Raw genomic sequence first — 21,676 nt, 5'->3', positions numbered from 1 at the left:
ATGTACAAGTTATACCACATCTAAACAGATTTTTAATTTTTTTATACATAATTTAATATTAATTTTTTAATAAAAATGTATTTAAAGGTTGTTGATATTCTTCCTATTTATTTAGGCTCAATTCCCTATCTAACACCATTTACACTTTTATTTCCCTATCTAACACCCTTTTGTTTTTATTTTCCTATCTAGCACCTTTTGTTTTTATTTCTCTATCTAGCACCCTTTTATTTTTTATTTTCCTATCTAGCACCATTTCAAAAATAAATAAATTAAATAATAAATTAAAAAGAAATTGATAATTTTAATTTTGAATGCATCAAAAAATAAATATTTTTAATGTTTAAAATAGTTGAAAATATAATTAATGAATAAAGAAAATATTTTTTACAAAATAAAAAAAAAGTAATAAATTAAAATGTTTAGTTTAATTTTTTTTTAAGAATGAAGAAAATAAAAAATTAAACTCTACACCAACATAAAAGTTGAATATATAAACATAAATTAGTATTTATTTTTATTATTATTGATGATGTAATCATGTTAATTTCAAGTAAAAAAATACATGACATAATTATAAAAAAAATCAAAGTCAATTAGTATTAATTAGTATTGAACGCACAAATAATATTGAAGTGTCTACCCTAAATGCAAAATCCTAAAAAAAAAACTAATGCAAATGTTACACTTAATGCTTAAAATTGAGAAGAAGAAAAATGTAAAAACAAATAAATATAGAAAATAAAAACATCAACATTGCAACAAATCTTTCATGTTACGAAAGACTATTTGATGGAACTTAGAAAATGAAGAGTATTGGCCTGCATACACTGGTCAAATACTATGCCCAAGTCTCGACATGAAAATAACCTAAAATGGGAGGTCTAAGTCAAGTCGAATAAGGATTGATATGGAAATAAGAGAACAACATGATCGGACAAAAAAATGTTCACATTGTCAAACACCAGGACACACAAAAAGAACATGTCCCAACATTACTGGATTGTTCACTTCCCCTCATTAATTATGTTTCATTTCGCACAAACTATTTAATGTACCATTAAAGAAAATATTAAATGAATGATCATTTTTCATTTATTTTCCTTTTTAGGATCAAGATCTACTTATTTAGTATCGTCTTATATCTCTTATCTTTATCTTGTTTGGATTTTTATTTTTATTTATATCTTGTATCTTTATCTTATTTTTTTTTATTTCTAACTATTTTAAACATTAAAATATTTATTTTTTAATGTATTTAAAATTAAAATTATCAAAAAAAATATTAATTTATTATTTATTTATTTTTGAAATGGTGCTAGATAGGGAAATAAAAAATAAAAGGGTGCTATATAGGAAATTAAAATCAAAAGGATGCTAGATAGAAAAATAAAAACAAAAGGGTGCTAGATGAGGAAATAAAAGTGTAAATGGTGCTAGATAGGAAATTTAGTCTATTTATTTATCTATTGTTTTAAATTTATTTATGATATTTTTCATATTGTTTTGTTTATCTGTATTCATTTTTGTTCGTATTTTGATAGGGATGATTCAAAATTTTACATATAAAATTACTAGCAATGCTCTAATGAGTAAGAAATTTGCAGATAGTCAAATCTAAATTAAAAAGAACGAAATTTAAAATATATTATACTATATCCATCATGAAAAATAAATTAAAAATATGCAAGAAAATATTTATGAAAAAGTCGATATTAATACACTTTTACATCTATAAAGTAAATTGAGAATTTATTACAGATAGAGAGAATAAATTATATTTTAACTTTTGTTTTTATTTTGGAAGAATAAAGGAGTTGGCAGAGGAGACAAGACCAAAAAGAGGTGAACACAGTGTTGACCAAACATCCTCTGGCAGTAGACTATGACCTAACGCCGTGATAACGATTGACGTTAGAGTCTGAGCCTTAAACATCCTCTGACTGTGTTAACTCAAAAACATCCGTACAGTGGTGAAAGGCAAGTTAGAGCGAAGACGAAGCCAAAAATGAGTACTTGGAAATCATTTCCATTTTTTTCTCCCAAAAGACTCTAACTTTTCATTTGAAGAGGTAACGCAATCTAACATAACAGTTCTTCTTCATTCTCTTCATATTTTCCTTTCCCTGTCTAATTTTAGCACTTCTCTGTTAATCAACTCTTCTTTGCAACACTTCAAAACCCTAGCCTTTTAATTTTAAAAGATTATTTCTTATCCTACCCCAGAAACAACGCCCTTGTTTTGTGCCTTGCTGAACTATTCTTCTTTCTTTTTGTTAACGGACAAGGGATTTGGGGTCACGGAGAGAACAAAATTGCAACCCTTTCGCTTTTTTTATTTACTAATAATTTATCCCTGGTGCTGGTTTTATTTGCGAAGATTTTTATTTATTTTTATATTTTTTAGATTTTCATGTTTTTTTTCATAAAAGTAAAATTTAACTCAGCATTTCTGAGTATTTGATTGGTGTTGGAATGCGATTCTGTTGTACTTTCAACAGTACGAACGCTCAAACTCCATTTTGGAAGTTTGGCTGTAGCTGGTTTTGCTAATTTGTTATGGAATCACTTTTTCTAGGACTGGTGGCAATGAGAAAGGATTTGGTGTCTGTGTAGGGAACATGTCCCTATTTATGTTTGGGACTTGTCTTTTCCATAACATTCAATATCTATCTCATAGTATCTACTTTTTAATTGGCTTTTCATGTTTGTAATATAAGTGCTTTTAACAGATTGAAGAATATGTGGTGATGTTCACTGATTGTTTGGTTGCATGGAATGAGATGATTATGCTGTTCTGTTTAGAGCTTTTGGCCGCTGGGTGGTTTTTAATACCTGTTATCAGCAATCTGAATTTAATTGAACTTTCATTTTGTTTATTCTTCCAAAGGAGGTAGGATTTGGTTTTGTTGTTGGAATGTTTGGGTTCGTTTGGTGTGTAAGTGGATGTGTTTTCAGCATTGCCTGGTCTTTAAGTTACCTTATACTAATTTGTATTTTTGTCTGCAAGGTAGATTGACTGTTGTGTTGTACATGCCAGCAGTTATCATGGGATCGGCTTGTTGCATTGCTGCAAAGGATCAAACTATTCCCAGCAGAACTGGAGGTGAAAGTTTACGTAGAAATGCTGGATGTCTACCATCATGGAGTTTTCGATGGGATAGTTGGGGTCGTTTTGCTCGAGAAATTGAGAATCCTTCCTTTCACACATCTCACGGACTCACCAGAAATGCCAGCATGGAGTTTAAAGGATCATTGAGTTCTGAAAGAGGCCATTTTTCTGCATCTTCAGGTATTTTAAGTTTACTATTCTCTTGTGGAGTGTACTAGAACATTAGCACATGACAGTTGATGTTCTTAAGGTACCGCAAATTTTGACAGTTGAGAATGTGCTCACTTTCTCAAGATTCACTTTTGTCTTTCCAACAGAGGCAATAGGGAAAATTTTGGTTAAGTCCACTGGTTGAAACCCAACTTTGGGTTTTTTTATGCTGTACCTTTCTCTATACATGTTAACAAGGTTGTATAGTGGTGTCTAGAATTGCTTTGGCCATTTAATGCATGTTTAGTTTGGCGTTGGATCAAATAAAAAACATGGATCCGTGGCCTACATTCAAGCTGAAGTTACACTTTAAGTAGTTTATATTTTTGTCATCTGAAACATGGATCCAAGGCTCCAAATGTCAAACCAAACACGTACTTAGATTAGTTCCCACTACCTCACAAGGGGGAGAATTGAGGATCAATGTAAGGGTGAATTGGTCATATATCAATAGGTTTCTTGCACTTCATTTTTAAGTAGCATTGAGGGCTTAAAAGTTCATTCACAGGCCATCACCCAGTTTAGATTCATTTTTTTTTTAAAAAGATTAAAAAACCTGCCTTTCCAATGTTATTCTTTTTGAGATTCGTTTTCATAATTTTATTTGTTTGCGAGGATCTTTTTTCTCAGACTGTTAAGATTCTCAAACTGTTATTCTTTGTAGCATGTATCGCCTTACATCCTGTTTGTTTCACTTCTCTACAAGTTTTTCTATTTTGGCCACATGTGTTACTACCTGACATCCAGATGATTATGTATGCTCTCTGCTTTGTGGGTTGCTGTTTTTTGTTTGGAATTTAATCTTTCTTCCTATTTATATACTTGTTGCAGATATATCCATGTCAAGTAATTGCTCTGCTGTGGTGAGTTCTGAACTGCTAAATTTAACGAAGAAAGAATTGCTCATTATCTGAATTGCAAGCCTATTTACTTCACACTGTACTCTAGCCTCACTCTATATTTCTCTGCAGGTGAAGGATCTGAGCGAATCACCCGAGATTGCAGAATGTTCACTACCAAATTGTTCAATATCTCCCGTTTTCTCAACACCTATGACTGATTTGGTGCCTAATCATAATTATCAGAATCTTCCTACCTCCATGCCATCCAGATGGGCTCATCGTTCTCCTGGGCACCCACAATCGATACAAATTTCTGATAGTCGAATGCTGGGTCTGAAATCACCTGACACATCAATTTCTGAAGGCAGGCCATCGTTTGTACTCTCTAATTGCAGCAACGAAATGGCATCAGGATCCCAATGTGGTTCATCTGATGGCTGGTCTATGCGCACCTTTTCTGAAATGGTGGCTTCATCTCAAAAGGAAAGGTGGTCTTTTGATAGCGAGTATTCAGGTTCAGGTCGTCACAAGATGAGTGGAACAAGTAGCGGGTTCTCTTATTCTCCCTCCATGGACGTACAATCTTGTGGGGCTTGCTCCAAGCTCTTGACCGAGAGATCTGCGTGGGGTAGCCAGAAATTTATGGGCAGCAGTGACCTCTCAGTTGTTGCTGTACTGGTGTGCGGTCATGTTTATCACGCGGACTGCTTGGAGACTGTGACCTCAGAGGCAGATAGTTATGATCCAGCTTGTCCAATTTGTATGATTGGAGAGAAGCACTTGTCAAAGTTATCCAAAAAAGGTCTTGGGAGTGAATCAGAGACAAAGGCCAAGAACTATAGGATATCCAGAAATCGAGTAGTTGATAGCTACATTGATGGTGGGTTAGATGTTTTTGATCGCCTGAAAGACGTGGTTTCATCAAGGATGGAGCCTAGCTCCAGTAGGAGGAGTTCATTTGGAAAGCCCTTCTTGAGGAGACGTTTTTCATTGGGATCAAAGTGGAGTCGGTCTCTATTGGAGAATGATTCTCTTGGGAAGAAGGGCGTTTGGGCGAAATACCGCAAAGACTGAGCTCCTCTAGCCATAACTTTTAGTCGCAGCATAGCTCTAGTAAAAATTTAGATTTGTTTTAGATATATTTTGACATGCCAGCAGAAGTTCCCAACCATGTTGACGTGCTTCATACAGAATGAGACGTCTTATGGCAAAATCAGAGCCTAGCACCGACGAACACAAGGATGCCAAGGAAACAAATGCACCACCTGTATTACAGAAGCTTCGCCTGGGTGTTGTAGCCACATTTAATCTTTCTGTTGCACTAAACCGTTTAAGGCTTAAAAGACCTATACGGTGGTCGTCAGTGTTTATCTATCTCATTCGTATTCTAGATAGATTGAAAGTGAAAAGAAATCCTTCCTTTGGGCCATAATTTCCGAAACAAGTATTCATGTATTTTTTTTTTTATATATAATTTTGAATCAAACAAATTTTAAAAATAGTAATGCGTGTTATTCTTTGCAAGAAATTAAAATAGGAATCAAGGTCGGTAATATCGCTAGTTAAACGAATACGTCTGTTCGGGAAAACATTATAAGTTGAAAGTTGCATAAACAGTATCTACAGTCGCAGCCGTGCGTTTCTTGGCACTTAAATTAAGAAATGCATATTTGTAAAAGCCCTTTTATACATTTTCTCTTTAGGGAAACTTTTTTTTCAGTTTCCAAAATCAGCAGACGTTCACAAGAACTATATAATCCATTTTGGAAATTGATGGGAGCAAATTATTATCCCACACCCCTTTTTTTCCTCCGGAAAAAGACTTGTTTTAACGTCTCCATATATAACAATTACACCAAGAAAAGCAAGGTTATACCATCAGATGGGTGGCAATTCTGTTCTTTAAATAAATAAACAATAAACTGATAATCATGTCAATTTGTAAAATTAAGCAAATTTAATTTTTTTAAATATAAAGGAAATTGTGACAAGCCAAGATCCAGTATAACATGTGAGTCACTTCTACAATCCAGATAAAGGGGTTTTTGGAGGGGCAACGATAATACAATTCAATTGAACATTCCTTTACCGTTTGATTAAGTTATCCTTCCAAAATTAAAATTCGGATAACAAAAGTCATAACCCAAAGGGAAAATCACGCTTAGCTCTATGAATTCAGTAACTTGCCCGATGTATTTCCAACCCCAGATGCACTGCCCCTACATATCCATGGCTCTGCAGGAATTTTGAATAGATTCTACTCTTTACCAAAATCAGCATTGTAGTGTGCACTGGATTCGAGTTTCTTTGCCTCGTTCAATTTCCTAACAGCCTGGAACCAAAACAATAAATGAAGTTATTGTCCTTGTAAGTAACAAAGAGAGACAGATCCTTCGCTACCATCAGTACACAGAAAATTTACTTACTAAACAGGGAACTCACCTTCATAAAATCTTCATGGATCACATAATCACGCTCAGCACGAATTGCTGACATTCCAGCTTCTGTGCAGACATTTCGAAGATCAGCCCCATTAAATCCCTGCGCAATTTACAAAAAATTAGACATGCAACAACTCTTGACAAAAACTACTAATGCAGTCAAGCCAACAGAACTCACCTCTGCAAGCTTCACAACAGCTTCATAGTCTATTTCACCATGCTTGGCGATTCCAGCAGCATGAATCTTGAGAATTTCCATTCTTGATTGTTCATTAGGCAGAGGGATTTCTATTTTTCTATCCAATCTTCCAGGACGGAGGAGAGCAGGGTCAAGTACATCTGGTCGGTTTGTTGCCATTATCATTTTAACCTACAACAGAAATGTAGACAGCAATGTCATCATGAATCCACCAAGTTTAGTTCAAAAGTCATTTTGCAGGAAAACTACCATATCCATGAGAATACTTTAAAGAAATAAAGGTCAATGCTTTTTATATTTAATTCATTTTATAATTATTATAAATATTATATATAGAAAGGAATGAACTGTCGTATAAAATATTCCATATCATAAAAAGCATGTACAAGATTCATTTTGTACTTTACAATTTCATTACCACCAGACCATGAAGTAGCAGCAGCTCCTACTCATTTTTTTGGTAAATGGTCAGTGAAGAATTATTTGCAAACATTATAATTCATGACACAATTTGCTAGTCCATTTTTCAGATTAGAAACAATGGAATAAATGAAAGTAAAATCACAATCCAAGAAAGAAATGTATCTTAACATGTGGGCTTAGTGACTTACCATCAGTCCACTCACCTCACTCCCACCCGAAAGAAAAAAATAACAGCAGAATAATAACGATGCTTGTCCTTGGGATTCATCTACAAGGGAGGTTCTCCAAAGACAAGTAACATCGCTAGAACTTTTTGGAAGTTCCACACATAAAATATTACAAATCTCATGACTACATGGCATGGATACTAAAAGATAGATGATGCATCTGTATCCAGTATGAATATTTTTGGCATATCCCTTTTGTTATTGTGAATACTCATTGACCAAAAAGTTGCTAGATGAAAAGCCAGGATATAGATTCTACTCATTTCCTAACCAACTTAGTCCCTCAACATACTCTCACTCTTGCATTCTTGTCCTATGCAAAACCATCGCAAAGTACATCAAAGTCTCACCCACACCATACAAGGATGACGGAGAGCACATAGGACATGGATAAAAATGAACATTAAAAGGAACACAATTTAATTTTTTTAACGTATAAGAAAACCATGGTGGGAGGGAGTGCAATGACAACTATAAATGTTATACAATACTAATCTATAAAACTATCCAATTTAGATTCCTTAATTATGTACGCTAAGAACAGTGGTTAGAATTCTCCATTTTTTATTTAATACTCGTAGCAGCAATGTTTATAACAATTTCTTTATAAAATGAACTGCATTTTGAATAGGCTTACCACAGACCCACCATCTCGACATAATAATAATTAATAAATAAAAGACTGAAGTTCCTTAACCTCGGAATTTGCTACAAGGGATCAAGCTTTTCTATAGAGGTTAGGGTTGACAACTTCTTTTAAATCAAGTTAAATGGTATTATGAATAAAATATACCTTTCCAAGTTGATCAAATCCATCAAGTTGATTAAGAAGCTCCATTAGTGTTCTCTGAATCTCACGGTCTGCACTTGTTCCCTCACTGAAACGACGACCACCAATGGCATCGATCTCATCCATAAAAATGATGCAGGGCTAATATAGCAAAATACATACTTAGAACATCTTTTATTTAGTACATGTAAACACATAGGAAGACAACTTCACGCAAGCATCTCACCTGATGATCACGCGCATAACCAAACATCTCCCTGATTAACCTGGCACTCTCTCCAATGTACTTATCAATTATGGCACTTGAAACGACCTACATCAGAATGAAGGAAGGTAACATAAATTTTACAATGAAGAAAACTTCAAAGCACACAATTGACAAAAAAAGAAACATAATCTAACCTTTAGGAAGTTAGCATCAATATTACTGGCAATTGCCCTAGCTAACAATGTTTTACCAGTACCAGGGGGACCGTAAAGGAGAACACCCTGAAAGATATGAATTGAAAAGATGTTGATCAAATGTAAAATTTAAAAGTATAGTCGTTACAAATAAACTTTCACTAAAAATATATGTAGAAAAATGACAAAACAAAGATACTATCGGTCTAAAATAAAGATTAACACTACTATAGGTCAGAGACTAGAAAGTGCAGTGAAAGGCAAACCACCTTTGGAGGTTTAATTCCAACCCGAAGAAAGAGCTCAGGATTCATTAGGGGTAATTCAATTGACTCCCTCAATTCCCTGATCTGATCAGACAAACCACCAACAGCTGAGTAGCTGACATTACCAGGATCTTCATGCAGCATATTGTAAACTACAGGATCAACCTGGCAACTCAAGCATCGGAGAATTAGAGACAATAGTGACCACCGGGATTAAATAAATCTGATGATAACCCAACAAGACAAGAACATATTCATCAAGTGAAAATATTAAAATAATAAACTGTGATGACTTACTTCTCGAGGAAGTGCTCGCATTATGGTGAGTGTTGTCATATCAAGAACCACCCTTGTTCCAGAAGTCAATTTTTCCTTATCCACTTTACTGCGGCAGCCAACCACATACCTGGGACCGCTGCTTGCTTTAACAATCACTGAGAAAACAATAACAAACATTCTATAACCAATGACCTACTCTTAAGTTCATTCTATCAGGAAATATAATTATAAAACGAACCAATAATCCGAAGGCACACATGTTTTGTATTCGTAAGAAACAAAATTCTCTCAGGGATAAAGTCGGGAACAAAAATGGAATTTTTTTTAATGTAATTCAATATTTATAAAAAAGTTAGGTTGGCAACACAATTAAAGAATGAAGTTGAACAATGATATATCGTTCAAATATACAAAAATAAAAGTACAGAATAGTTACATCGTTCATTGTCAAGAGGCCTGAGAACTTCGCCAATGATCTGCCCAACACTTTGAAGAGACTTCAAATCATCTTCTGTTTTATTGAACTCTTTCTTTGAAGCACGCAAATTCTCCCTCACTGCAAATTTGGGTTTTCAAGGCCAGTAAGTTACCAGACTCGTCTTATAAGATTAAACCCATAGATAGAAGACAAAGGAAAGGGGTTGTGCCACCATAAAGGAGAAATTTAATGAAACTTGTCATAAAATTATGAGCTAAAGGAATTTCCATTTTCTGAAACAATATAGGACAGCAGAAAACAGATTGTGGCTTATCCAACCATGCTAAGATATGACGATGGTGTCCTCTCTGGGTAAGAACCGTGCCAATATTTCATTACTCAACTAGGAATTCACTTATTTCATCAAAAGAACCTCATTTGATTTCAACAATAGATCCGGCTGATAACCAAACCCTAGCTCCTAGAAGATGTAAAATAGTCACAATCACATTTCATCAAGGTCATAATACTCACAACTCAACCTCACCGCAGAAATTTTTGTCCAAGAAAACCCAAAATCCTAACCAAGGAATATAATAGGGTTGTCCAAAGTCAAGCACAACTACAATTACAAAACCCTAAAACTACGAGGATCGAGAATAAGTGGAAATTAAAAGCACGGAGGAACTGCAGACGCTACTAGAAGTGAGAGAAAAATGATAGACAAACCGGATCGGACTCTGGATTCCAGTTCCTTGTGCTGAAGAAGTTTCTTTCTATACTCCGCCACCGCATTACGGCGTCGTAGGGCATCCTCTGCATCGGCCATCGTTGTTGCTCTTCGAAATCCAAAGAAGGAAGAAAGAGTGAGGTTGGTCACACAAAATCGGACGCCGAACCAGAACGGAATAGCTTGAGTTATGTTGTGACCATGGAAACTTAAGCTGGCACGTAAAGTCTCGCAATTTTTTTATTTTACCACTAACCCCCTATGTTTTTAAATAAACCACCAAATTGCCATTCCTCCAACAAAAATAAACACTTGTAATAAGATATTAATTATACTGTTCAAATTTAAAATTAAACTTAAATGTAATGTATATTGTTGAAATACAATGAAAAATAAATGAAGAGAGCATAACTAACATCTTAGTTCAATTTAAATATTTTTAATTATAATCAAACTAATTTTAAAAAACAAGTTATTTAAGTTATCAATTTGAAAAACATCAGGGTTAATAACCATCATTACCAGTAAAAGAACACAATTTTATATTAATTTCTCTCTTAAAGATAATCTTATCTTAATATTTTATATCCCATCTCACTATAAAACAAAATAAGTCAATTTTTCCCCAAAACTAGGGTATTTTTATAAATATACATTATGTTAAATAAATTAGAAAATATAAAAAAATTAAAATAATAAAACATTGAGAATTAATTATTGAAAAATAAAAGCGTGACGTTAAAAAATTAAATATTAGTTTTTACTATCAGAAGCAAGCAATAAAAGAATTTCTTTAAAACTGAATTAATTTTCAAATTTTAAATCATAGTTTAAATTTTTTTAAATAAATTCATTGTATTTCTCGTAAGATTAAATTGATTTAATTTTTGGAGAAAAAATATATCCAAATCTTAACATATAAAAAAAAAGAAAGCCTTAGATAAAAAGACTTCCATCGGAAGTAAAATTAATTTTATAAATATGCATTAAATAGACAAATAAATCAGTAAAAATTAGAAATAATAAAACATTGATAATTAAAAATTAAAAATCTGGCATTGAAAAAGAAGTTTTTAAAATGTAATTATTTCAATTTTTAAATCTTAAATCATAGTTTTTATTTTTAAAGATAAAATTATTTTAAATATAAATTTAACTAGTAAAAAATAGTTTTGGAAAAAATATGAAAAACATTTAATTTAGTATAATTTAATTTTTTAATTGTAATAAAATTAATCTGATACAAAATTATTTAATTTGAGTTATCAATTTAAAACATGAAAACGTCATCTTAAAAATTAATAACTAATATTTATCATCATCAACGAATACTAATAGGGAGACAAAAAATTTAATTTGATTTATTTGTTCAAACTACCACCAAAGCTTGTTGAAATGTCTGTAATTCGAACCACGACAGAAGAAAACAATGCACAATAACAAATTGAATGAAAGGAGAAAGGAACATTGAAATAAAACAAGAAAGGTAGAATGGTAATTTAAAAAGTTATAGGGGTGGATGACCAAAAAACCTTAAACTTTAAATGTTTTACGGACGGGGCCTTAAACAAATCGAAACGACCCATATACCCATCATCCTAGTAGCAAAATATATTGGGATTTAATTTTTATTCTATTCCCAAATATTTTAAATTATTTTTTTTAGTCTTATTTGTTACTATGAATTATTGTGTCATAATATTTCAAGTTTCAACGACGAAATCTAAAAGCTCATTTTGAATTCAAGTTCCATCAATTTTAATTATGTTTTCCTTTATCTTTTTTCCACCTACATAGATAATGATAGATATAGAATGTGACTTCAAATGTTATTTATAAGAAAATATTTTAAAAATTTACAATAGTTTAAATCCTGCAATATATTATATCATGAACTTGATATTATTTTTTATTCTCATTAAATGTTTTTTAATTGTTTTCAATTTTATATTTATCATTTACTATATGATATGTCATAAATATGTATTACACACGTATGTATATATAAAAGCTAATCCGACCTTCAACTAAACAAGCCATTCTCCTTATTCTTAAGAAAACCAAGTCGGCACCATCGAAAAAATAGCTGTACCTACCTAATTGAGTTTTTGCCAAGTATTTGTTTGGATGCTTCTGGTAAGCAAAACAAGATATGCACTATTATATAAGGAAAAAATTGTATACCATTGGATTCAAAATAAATACTATTAGATGTGCACTATTTCCAACAAACTCTAATTTTTCTTCAGATAAAAATTAGGCACTTCATTCCGCCAGTTTTACATTAATTTCAACCAGTTTTACATTAATTTCAACTAACAATGAATCAGTGCGTGTGCGTGTCCAAAAGAGTGCAAGAGACTTCCTCGCATTCGTATGGGTATTAAAGAACATTTGGATATACAATTCATTCTCACCGAACCGAACCGAACCAATCTTGTTTTCCTGTGGAATCAATATACAATTTAACAGATAAGTACCTAACCTGGTTAATTTAATGTCTCTATTGCCTAGCCTTCCGTAAAACTTCCTTCAGAACCAATGCAATTCTCTGTGACATATGGTGCTCCAGAAACCTCTCTTTCACTCTCTCATACCCTTTCTTTCCCATGGTCAGCCTCTTCTCAACATGTGTTGCCAATTTCACAATGTTCTTGGCGAGAGGTGTCACGCCTTCTTTTCCAGCAGGATGCAGCAAACCGGTTGTCCCATTCACCACAATCTCCATCGTGCCTCCAGCTGCAGTTCCCTGGAAAAGTTTTTAATGAAAGAAGTTACCAAAAGAAAGAAAACAAGAATAGACAAGCACATACAAGTTTGCAACAACAACAACAAAATATAATACCACATACACGTTTGAAATAAAAAGAGAAAAGAAAACAACAATAGACAAGCACACACAAGTTTGCAACTGTATAGATTCCCAAACAGCAGTAAGCAAGTTGAAACAGTTGGAAGGCAATAAGATATTCTCTCCGATCTAAAATATAAGCAAATTTAACTAATGTTTGCACTAATTAAGAAAGTTAATTAACATTATTTAATTTTACTAATTACATCTAAACAATGAGAAGAAAAATTGAAATTTATCTTTTTTTTATATGTACCCTTCAAAAACAATATTTTGGAGCTTCACAAAAGCCACAAAAGCTTACAAAAATTAACAACTTTTATTTATTTATTTTTTCTTTCCTTATCTGAGGAGGGCGGCAAAAGAGGACCAAGGATAATAATAATAAAAAGATAAACAGTAACATTTTCGAAGATCCTACAACGACTAGAGATATGGTCAAATTATAGTAAACTTAAAATTCATCTCATGAAATGATATAAGAGTCTATCCTAACAAGAGTACATGAGCAGTTGTATTATAGATCTCGTATCAACTAGATATAACAAAATTATAATATACCAGTGGGTAAACCTTACCCTATATGCCCAGTTTTGTGAGGTCAAGTTAGGTTCCGCTTTCTAAGAATATAATAGAGATTTAAGACAAATGAATAAACACGCTAACAAAGTATAGTATCATATAAAATTGGATGTAGAGTACAGAATTAGAGGCAATTATACACATAGTATAACAGGAAAGGTCCTGTTGAAAAGGCCACTATAGTATGTATTAAAAGAAATACCAGTACAGGCAGCCGAAATGCCATTGCTTCAATGGTTATCCTTCCAAAACATTCTCCCCGTGCCTAATATGAAGAGACGCAAATTAATTAATCAATCCCAAAAACCAAAAATGAAGAACATAAACATCTTCAAGTCCCTTACTGAACTCTGACTTAATATGTTATGGAAGTAAAAGATAAAGCAATGAATGAATAAGAATCTTGCTATGAGCAGAAAGATTACAAATTAAAGATTTTTACCACTAATCTATACTTTTACCCCCTTGCTGTCATATTGCTACTTTCATTTTTCAAAACAGAATGCAATATATATTTGTTTCAATCAACTCAGCAGAGTATATATCAGTGTATACCTGAGAATTCTGAACAAGAACATCAATAGAAGCCAGGTAAGGAGCCACAGCCAAGGTTTTGTTCACAAAGTGAACACGGTCCTGAATATTTTTCTCAATAACAAATTTGCGCAGCTCCATTTCAAACTTTGTCTGAGCACTCAAATCACTCCCTACTACTACAGCATGCAAAGATGGCAACTGGAGTTTCTTCTCCTGGATAAGTTGCAAACTTTCATAAAAGGCTCGAAGAAATAGATCTTGTCCTTTACCACGAGAAACACCTGCAATAATTTCACCCTAGGGCTCAAATTGTAGACTGGTAAAAAGATTGTCAACATGAATACAAAGTGTGTCTGTGCGTACAACGATAGGGAAGGATTAAATTAATACATACAACAAAAAGAAAAGATAACTACAAATTACAATAGACAAGATGTTAATTAGGTAACATAACTAGCTAGCAAATCATGCATTATCAAACGAATACTGATAATGATCATTAAGGAGAGAAATCATACTGTTTATGATGGCAAAAAGTAGATCATCATTTCTCACTCCAAGAGATTCACGAACATGCTCACGAAGAACCCTCTTAGCTACACTATCTTCTGAAACTTCCATAAGCTCATTGCTATTTCCAAGATGTACAACAAAGGTTTCAGGCATTTTAATCCTAGAAAGTTGGATCAACACGTAGAGTTAGAATCTTGACTCAAATTATAGCAGTCATACAGAACAGGTAGCAGTAAAAATCTATCAAATGATGTCAGAAGCATACCCTAAACGCTCCCTAGTCCTGTTCTTCCAGTATTGTGCAGTTGTATGTGAATCAATCATGGCACCTGCAACAAAAGGGAGGTGCTTAACATATTCCACTTTGAAATAATGCCCTCGCATTTCATGAATCCACCATAAAACCTTTGGAAGCACACGTGCAACTTTTTCCTTGAGAACGGCATCCAGCCACTTCCCAGCTACAGCCGTGTTTAGAATGACCATATCAGCTTTAAGAGCTGTATCTATAGCCTTTTCACCTTTGGCAGGCAATACCTAAGAGGAGTCAAACATGTAAACAAAGGATGCACTTAGAAGTCCTCCAATGACACATCGATACAAAATGCTGGTCTACACATTTCTCACAGATCAGAACTAATATCAAACTCAATCAATACAAGAAACAGAAGAAAGCGGTGAAACAAAAACTCCTCTCTTTATCAAATTTTGGAAGAAATAAATGCTAAATTGAAATTGTGGAAAGATATTTGAACAAGCTTACAATAGCATATACATCATCCAGAATCTATAGTGGATAAATATCTATAGTCAGTTATAAGGTTAATAGGAATAGTAGATTAATTACATGCACTTTCTTAGTTTAAATACATGCTTCTCCCTGTAGCTTACCTTGATTTTGTTTTTTTGTCCCTATACACACACATTTTAAAAATGGCTTTTTGTTTCCTATGATTTCATTCCATTTCAGATTTGATCTCTGCTACTTGTTTTTTTTTATCGGCAGTCTATCTGCTACTAGTAATGCCACCATCCATACACTCAAAGAGACAACTATCAAAACCAATGTCGCTAAACTATAGGAACCAAAATCTAAACAGAATGGAATTATAGAGATAAAAAAGAAATCTTTCAAAATATAGGGCCCAAAACCAAAATCAAGACAAACTTAGGGGAAACAATATATTTGAACTTAATTTCACTGGAGGTTTGCTATTTGCAGACTATTGATGCACCCAACTTTCCAATATCTATATGTGTGTGTGTCTATCTACACAGACTCGCACAAAGGACTTTCAATTACAGTTTTTTAAATTGCCACGAATTAAATGTGAACAGAAAAATAGGAGAATATTATCAATGAAAGTTTAACTTAAACAGACCATAGGGAGAGGAGAAAATAGTTACAAAATAATTTACTTCTTGATCACTCACTCTGGCTCCCCATGATTTATGTTGGAGCTACGTGACTTTATAGTATACACATGCTTTTGAATCATATAATAGAAACTACACTTAGTTCAGTTGAGTTTGAGTGTAGGTTATTACGGAATCCCTTCATCTCTTGTAGTTGTATCCAGTTAGGGTATTTATCAAGTTCATCCCATTCACTTAGTGTTGCATATTAGTTTGCAAGGTACTCATCTTCCCATCCTGTAAATGCATGTTGTATTGCTTTGTTTGTACGACAATCTTATTCAATGAATCACACAACGATTTTCTTTGACACTACCCTTTTCTACTATGAGCTCCATGACATGAGGTCACACCTAGTTGGTATGATATCACATGGACATCCTCTCTCGAAACACTGATATCATAGATACTGAACCGTGTCCTATAATGATACATACAGTCACCAAAATAACACCACAAAAAGGGAAAGTAAATCACCTGTACTCCTCTGTCCAACAATTTACTTTCCAAACTGTAAATGACCTGATCAGGTTCCGCTGGTTTCTGATTGGTGATCCAAACAACATCAGAACCAACGCCTCTCAACAGAAACGCCAACTCCATCATCAATAAAGGCCCGCCTGTAAGTGAACCCAGTACATTTTTTTTCATCTCATAAAACGGAAAATTAAAAAAGAAATAGAAAAATGAAACTCGATTTTGCTTGTAATGAGGTACCTGAAAGAGATAGCTCATGTGAAACCATGAGAACTAGCTTCGACTTCATAAAATTTAGGGGACTAGAAGCGGCGTTTCCGATTTGGGCGGAGGAACGAATCTGGTTATCCTGTGCTACAGCAAAACGATTGGTATTGCAGGAATCGGAGTTGGTGGCTCTCATTAAGAGCACTGTCAGCGTCGAGACGGACAAGAATGCTGCCAACATTATCGGCCACCGCTTCTTCGCCATTGCCACCGAATGCTTCGCCATTCTTCTTCCCAACTTTTGAAATCTCTAAAATCCCATTCTATTTCTGATTCTAGGGTTTGCGCTCGGTGTCGATTGGTTCGAGGTGTGATTGCAAACTTGGTCGCAACCTGGTTTAGGAATCACGAGGACTTATCTGCTCTACTCCCAGATCATAGTTAAACTGAACTGATACGCTGTCTTGAATCTTCTCGCCATGATGGGGACGAAGAAATGTATGGGCTAAACTCAAACCCCTTCAGAATGGGCTTATATCTCGCATCAAGCCCAAACCAATTTCGATTTAGAATCAAAATTACTTCATGGTAATTGCTTTGGTCTTCCAAAGTATATTGTTTTGGCAGTTTCTTTCTGCACCCCACATTTTTCTTCCTACACTCACACAATGTTGTGCAAAGACAAAATTTTCTCTTTATAAAACTGTACATTTAATTTTTTGCATTTTGAATTATGAAATTCAGTAAATTTTTGGATTGGCACTTTCGATAAATTTCGTATTGGTGCGTTCGGTAACCTTCCAGATTGGTGCTGCTGGTAGTACATGAATGTCAGTGTTAATTCAAAATAAAAAAATGCAAAACATCCATAATTAAAAAAATCATTTCAGATCCACCAATCCGTAATAGAAATTCGGCTTCTGAATTCAGCAACCTGAAAAAATCAATAATTTATTTGCTTTCAAAACACCTCCTCATCCGGAAAGCAACATGATTCACTTTAAAATTAATGAATCCGTAACACACTCTCAGATTCCGATTTTAAATAAAAAATAAAGGTCAATTTCAAAATTTATAAAATTATGGGGCGCAGATAAAAAAAATTATAGGGATGCAGGAAAAAACTTCCTATTGTTTTTCAGATTGGTCCAATTTTCAAAAATATTACCAAAATGAACTGACATTTTGAGAAAAAAATGGAGTGACTTCTTGAAAAAAATTTCATATGATAAGTAGTGTTAACGTGATTTCCTTCAGGAAAAATTGTGCATGTAACTCGATTTTCGATTTCAAAAAATGAGTTGGACTAGATAGTACACGCAATTTTAATTAATATTTATCGAAATTTGTATTTTTTTAAATGAAATAGTACGAAGATAATTAGAGTTCAGTTTATTTGATTTAGTTCTAATATTTATAATAAATTTAAAATATTTATAAATAATTTAATAATTATAAATAATTCAAATTATTACAAATAGTTGAAAAAATTATTAATGATTATAATAATTATAAATAATTGATTATAATTTCAGAAATATTTGTAATTTTATAAATAATTATAATTACTGTAATAAATATAAAGTAATTGTAATAATTAAAAATAAACTCGATGTAGTAACAATAATTGTAGTAATTATTAATAATTGTAGTAATTATTAATAATTGTAATAATTATAACAAATAGAAAATTAATTATAAATAATTATAGTAATTAACAATAATTAAAATTATTGTAACAATTATAAGTAATTATCAATCAATATAGTTAATTTTAAACAAAATGTCGTATGAGTTATACACAACTTAGGACAACTGAATTTGTATGAGCATGATACGTTTCAGTTTATATAACCCAACTTTTTTTAAATAATATTATATCTACAAACTTTGATTAACATTAATCAAAGTTGTGTATTTCTAAAATAAGTTTGTTCCTTCCACTAAAAATTGTTTCAAATTGACAAAATCAAACTTATGTCATGACTTATTAATAATGAAGTCCTATGATTCTCACATAACTTATCTATAATTTTTTCAAAAATCTCATTTTAATAATTTTTTGACACCATATTATACTAAAAAAAAATCTACGAAATTAAGAAAAATAAAAATAAAATAAAGGTTGAATCTGATTTTAGTCTATAAATTGTAGTTAGAAAAAATTCTTTAAAAAAACTATATTTAACAAAAAAAAAATTCTATCTTCTATATTTAGAAACATTTTCTTTTAATCTTTACACATAAATTTTTATGCTTTGTTGTTTTTACTCATATCATTTTAATATATTTTAATCTCTTAAAGTTGATATCATTTTAATATATTTTAATCTCTTAAAGTTGATGTTTTTTTAAGTGCAGAGATTAAAGAATTTTTATCTAAAAATCATTAACAATGTAATGATTAAAGACTTTAGGTTAGTGATGTCTAACCCGAAAACTTTATAAAAAAAAAAAAGACTTTAGGTTAATTATATTAAGTTATGCATATATAGAAACTTTTTTAATTATATATACAAACTCCTACCAAAATTTATTATAAAGTGATTTTATTTAACAATAAATTATTTGAAGTCATATAAATGATAAATGAATTAAATTTCTAATGAGATGAATCTGATAGGAGTTTGATACAATTCAATTAAAATAAATTATTCTAAATTTTTAATACTTGGATATAAAATTCGTACATAAGTCAATTGAAACTTTGAAAGACATATTTAAAAAAATATTCTCAACAAAACTCAGTCCAAATAATAACGCTTCTTAAAATTCCTCATGCGTGTTACAACGCTGACAGTTTAGTCAGTTAATCTAAGGTTCATCATCTGTTATGATTTTCAAAATCTTCAACTTCGCCTGAACATATTGGCTCATCTTCTTGTCATGTTATATAATGTTTATCTATTGATTTTGGAGAAAAGGGGCAACCATTTTTTTTTTTCAAACAATAGATTTTGTTCTCTGAGGCTTCGATTCAATCCTCTACACAATCTGTGGTATCTTCTCTCGTCAAGCAATTGTTAGCAGCGGGGTTGGAGTCTTCAGAAGACTCCCCAAACTCATCTTTGTACATTTCTTCTATCATTGGTTTCCATAGCCGTACTCGAGCATTTATGAACCAATTTGAGACCTGAAGCAACAATAAAGACACCACCAACATGATCATAGCGAAAAGAACAAGGAAAAAAGGGTGAAGTTTGGGATAAGGAATTACTTGGTTTTTAGTTAAACCTGTCTGAGATGCCAGCATTAGCTTTTCAGAATCATTAGGGTAACTGCGAGAATCAGATGTCAAATCAGTGTTTTTTTAAAGCAGCTTGTGACTGAAGAGTAATTAAAAAAACAAGAACCAAATTTCAATAGCTTACGGGTGGAGAAAATGCTCAAAAATCCACGAACGAAGAATTGCCACAGAGGTTTCAGGCAACCCTCTGATGGGTCTCCAAACTTGGCGCTGGCTTTGAATCACCCCAAGTTGTTGGAGAGACATTCTACTATGTCTAATGTCTCTATCAAACAAGCTTAGTTGAGACAACCCACTACTAATCTTAGGTAAATCCTGAAAGAGTTTTCTTTTCTCAGCATTTATTTGCGACAATATGGCTTCTCTCAAGCTACAAAAATGCCTTGACATGGCTTGAAGTGCCAAAGCAGTGTAACACTTGGCAGCTCCCAAACCTGCTATCATTTCAAAGGATGACACCACTTCTTCCATTTGATGATAATATTTCTCACACCTTCCCTCAGCCTGAAAATCAAGAGCAAAAAAAGAAAGAAAACAGATAATAAATTACTTTCAAGTCCAAAGGTATATCCAAGTCCAAAAGTTGAGGAAACCAAAGTTCAAAGATATATCCAAGTTAGTGATAGTTGGCAGAGGAAACCAAACAACCTTATCCAACAAAGATATCAACCTTGCAATTTTGATGTGATGTTCATGTTTATCAGCTAATAAAGGTCCATTATTCCTCAACTCTGCCTTCAACTCTGAGGAAAGTATCCTAACACCTCTACTCCCGTGTAACATCTTCTCAACATACTTTTCATTGATTCTATCCACCACATTTCCACCAACGTCAACAAGATCTTCAAGAAGGGACTGTACCGGTTTGAGGTACCTCGAGTTTCCAATGACAGAAGCAAAAGACTCAGGAGGAGCATAAGGTGTGGAATTAGGAGACCGGTTCAAAGGGGCAGAAGAAGAGGAGACAAAAGTGTTAGTGCCAGTGTCAGTGTTGAAAAAGTAGTCACTAGTAAGATGCTCCACGGGTGGATTACAGGCCACACGTGCCTCTTGTCCAGGCATGAAGAAATTGGGGTTGATGAGACCAGTGTTCAAGGGTCTCTGATGATGCCTGTATTCATCAGAAGGAATAAGCATGTGAGAGCCTAAAGAGAGGGAAAGCCCTTGAGGTTGGTGGTGATTGCTCTCATTAGCTGCTCCTAGAAGATCCATAAAATGCCTTGGGTGGCTTATCTCAGAGCCCTCAGCCATTCCAATGCTAGGAAATGCTCCCAAGGCCTCAGGAAACGCATTATTATGCCTCGGAAGAGCCATAAGCATCAAGCTCTTGGTTCTCAAATTGGTTTTGGTGGGTAATGGAGTTGGACATTACGGTAAGAGTGCGTGAGATTGTTAGTGTTGGTAGTGAACAAGTTTTCCTAGTCTTGTATTGTAAATAAAGAGCAGAAGAAAGTATTGGGAGTTTGAGGCATGTGGGGTGTATCGAAGTGGCTGTGACTCTTTTTTT

The 21,676-nt window shown here is 33.0% G+C and overlaps 4 protein-coding genes across 7 annotated transcripts; 1 reads left to right on the top strand and 3 right to left on the bottom strand.

The window, feature by feature from the left end:
* The first annotated feature begins 1,791 nt into the window (after positions 1–1,791).
* Positions 1,792–5,596, top strand: LOC137821863 (uncharacterized). 4 transcript variants are annotated; one of them, XM_068626651.1, is made up of 5 exons: positions 1,935–2,072; positions 2,733–2,893; positions 3,044–3,292; positions 4,154–4,185; positions 4,294–5,596. In XM_068626651.1, the coding sequence occupies exons 3-5, from the start codon at positions 3,049–3,051 to the stop codon at positions 5,236–5,238; spliced, it is 1,221 nt and encodes a 406-aa protein (XP_068482752.1). In that variant the 5' UTR covers positions 1,935–2,072; positions 2,733–2,893; positions 3,044–3,048; the 3' UTR covers positions 5,239–5,596. The 4 variants fall into 4 exon arrangements, with proteins under 4 accessions (XP_068482749.1, XP_068482751.1, XP_068482752.1 ...); XM_068626648.1 differs by lacking the exon at positions 2,733–2,893 and having other exon boundaries at positions 1,792–2,072; XM_068626650.1 differs by lacking the exon at positions 2,733–2,893 and having other exon boundaries at positions 1,832–2,072; positions 3,015–3,292.
* A 506-nt stretch (positions 5,597–6,102) lies between these two features.
* LOC137821864 (26S proteasome regulatory subunit S10B homolog B) lies at positions 6,103–10,567 on the bottom strand. Its single transcript, XM_068626652.1, has 10 exons — positions 10,339–10,567; positions 9,628–9,747; positions 9,210–9,346; positions 8,916–9,077; positions 8,647–8,733; positions 8,471–8,557; positions 8,248–8,385; positions 6,784–6,975; positions 6,607–6,705; positions 6,103–6,496 (listed from the first exon to the last, which is right to left on the bottom strand). The coding sequence occupies exons 1-10, from the start codon at positions 10,436–10,438 to the stop codon at positions 6,422–6,424; spliced, it is 1,197 nt and encodes a 398-aa protein (XP_068482753.1). The 5' UTR covers positions 10,439–10,567; the 3' UTR covers positions 6,103–6,421.
* A 1,993-nt stretch (positions 10,568–12,560) lies between these two features.
* Positions 12,561–17,592, bottom strand: LOC137821012 (uncharacterized). Its single transcript, XM_068625401.1, has 7 exons — positions 16,956–17,592; positions 16,716–16,858; positions 15,088–15,359; positions 14,828–14,982; positions 14,328–14,590; positions 13,975–14,037; positions 12,561–13,088 (listed from the first exon to the last, which is right to left on the bottom strand). Exons 1-7 carry the CDS (start codon positions 17,206–17,208, stop codon positions 12,843–12,845), a joined length of 1,395 nt encoding a protein of 464 aa, XP_068481502.1. The 5' UTR covers positions 17,209–17,592; the 3' UTR covers positions 12,561–12,842.
* A 2,074-nt stretch (positions 17,593–19,666) lies between these two features.
* LOC137820818 (BEL1-like homeodomain protein 11) lies at positions 19,667–21,676 on the bottom strand. Its single transcript, XM_068625081.1, is given in 5 exon segments — positions 19,667–20,055; positions 20,140–20,200; positions 20,294–20,673; positions 20,818–21,472; positions 21,474–21,676. Coding segments are annotated over 5 exon segments (1,317 nt in total). The 5' UTR covers positions 21,539–21,676; the 3' UTR covers positions 19,667–19,899.

Source organism: Phaseolus vulgaris, chromosome 9, assembly GCF_000499845.2.
Source record: "Phaseolus vulgaris cultivar G19833 chromosome 9, P. vulgaris v2.0, whole genome shotgun sequence".
Lineage (NCBI taxonomy): Eukaryota > Viridiplantae > Streptophyta > Magnoliopsida > Fabales > Fabaceae > Phaseolus > Phaseolus vulgaris.
Note: the sequence above shows the minus strand (reverse complement) of the source record. Positions and strands in the feature narration are given on the sequence as shown.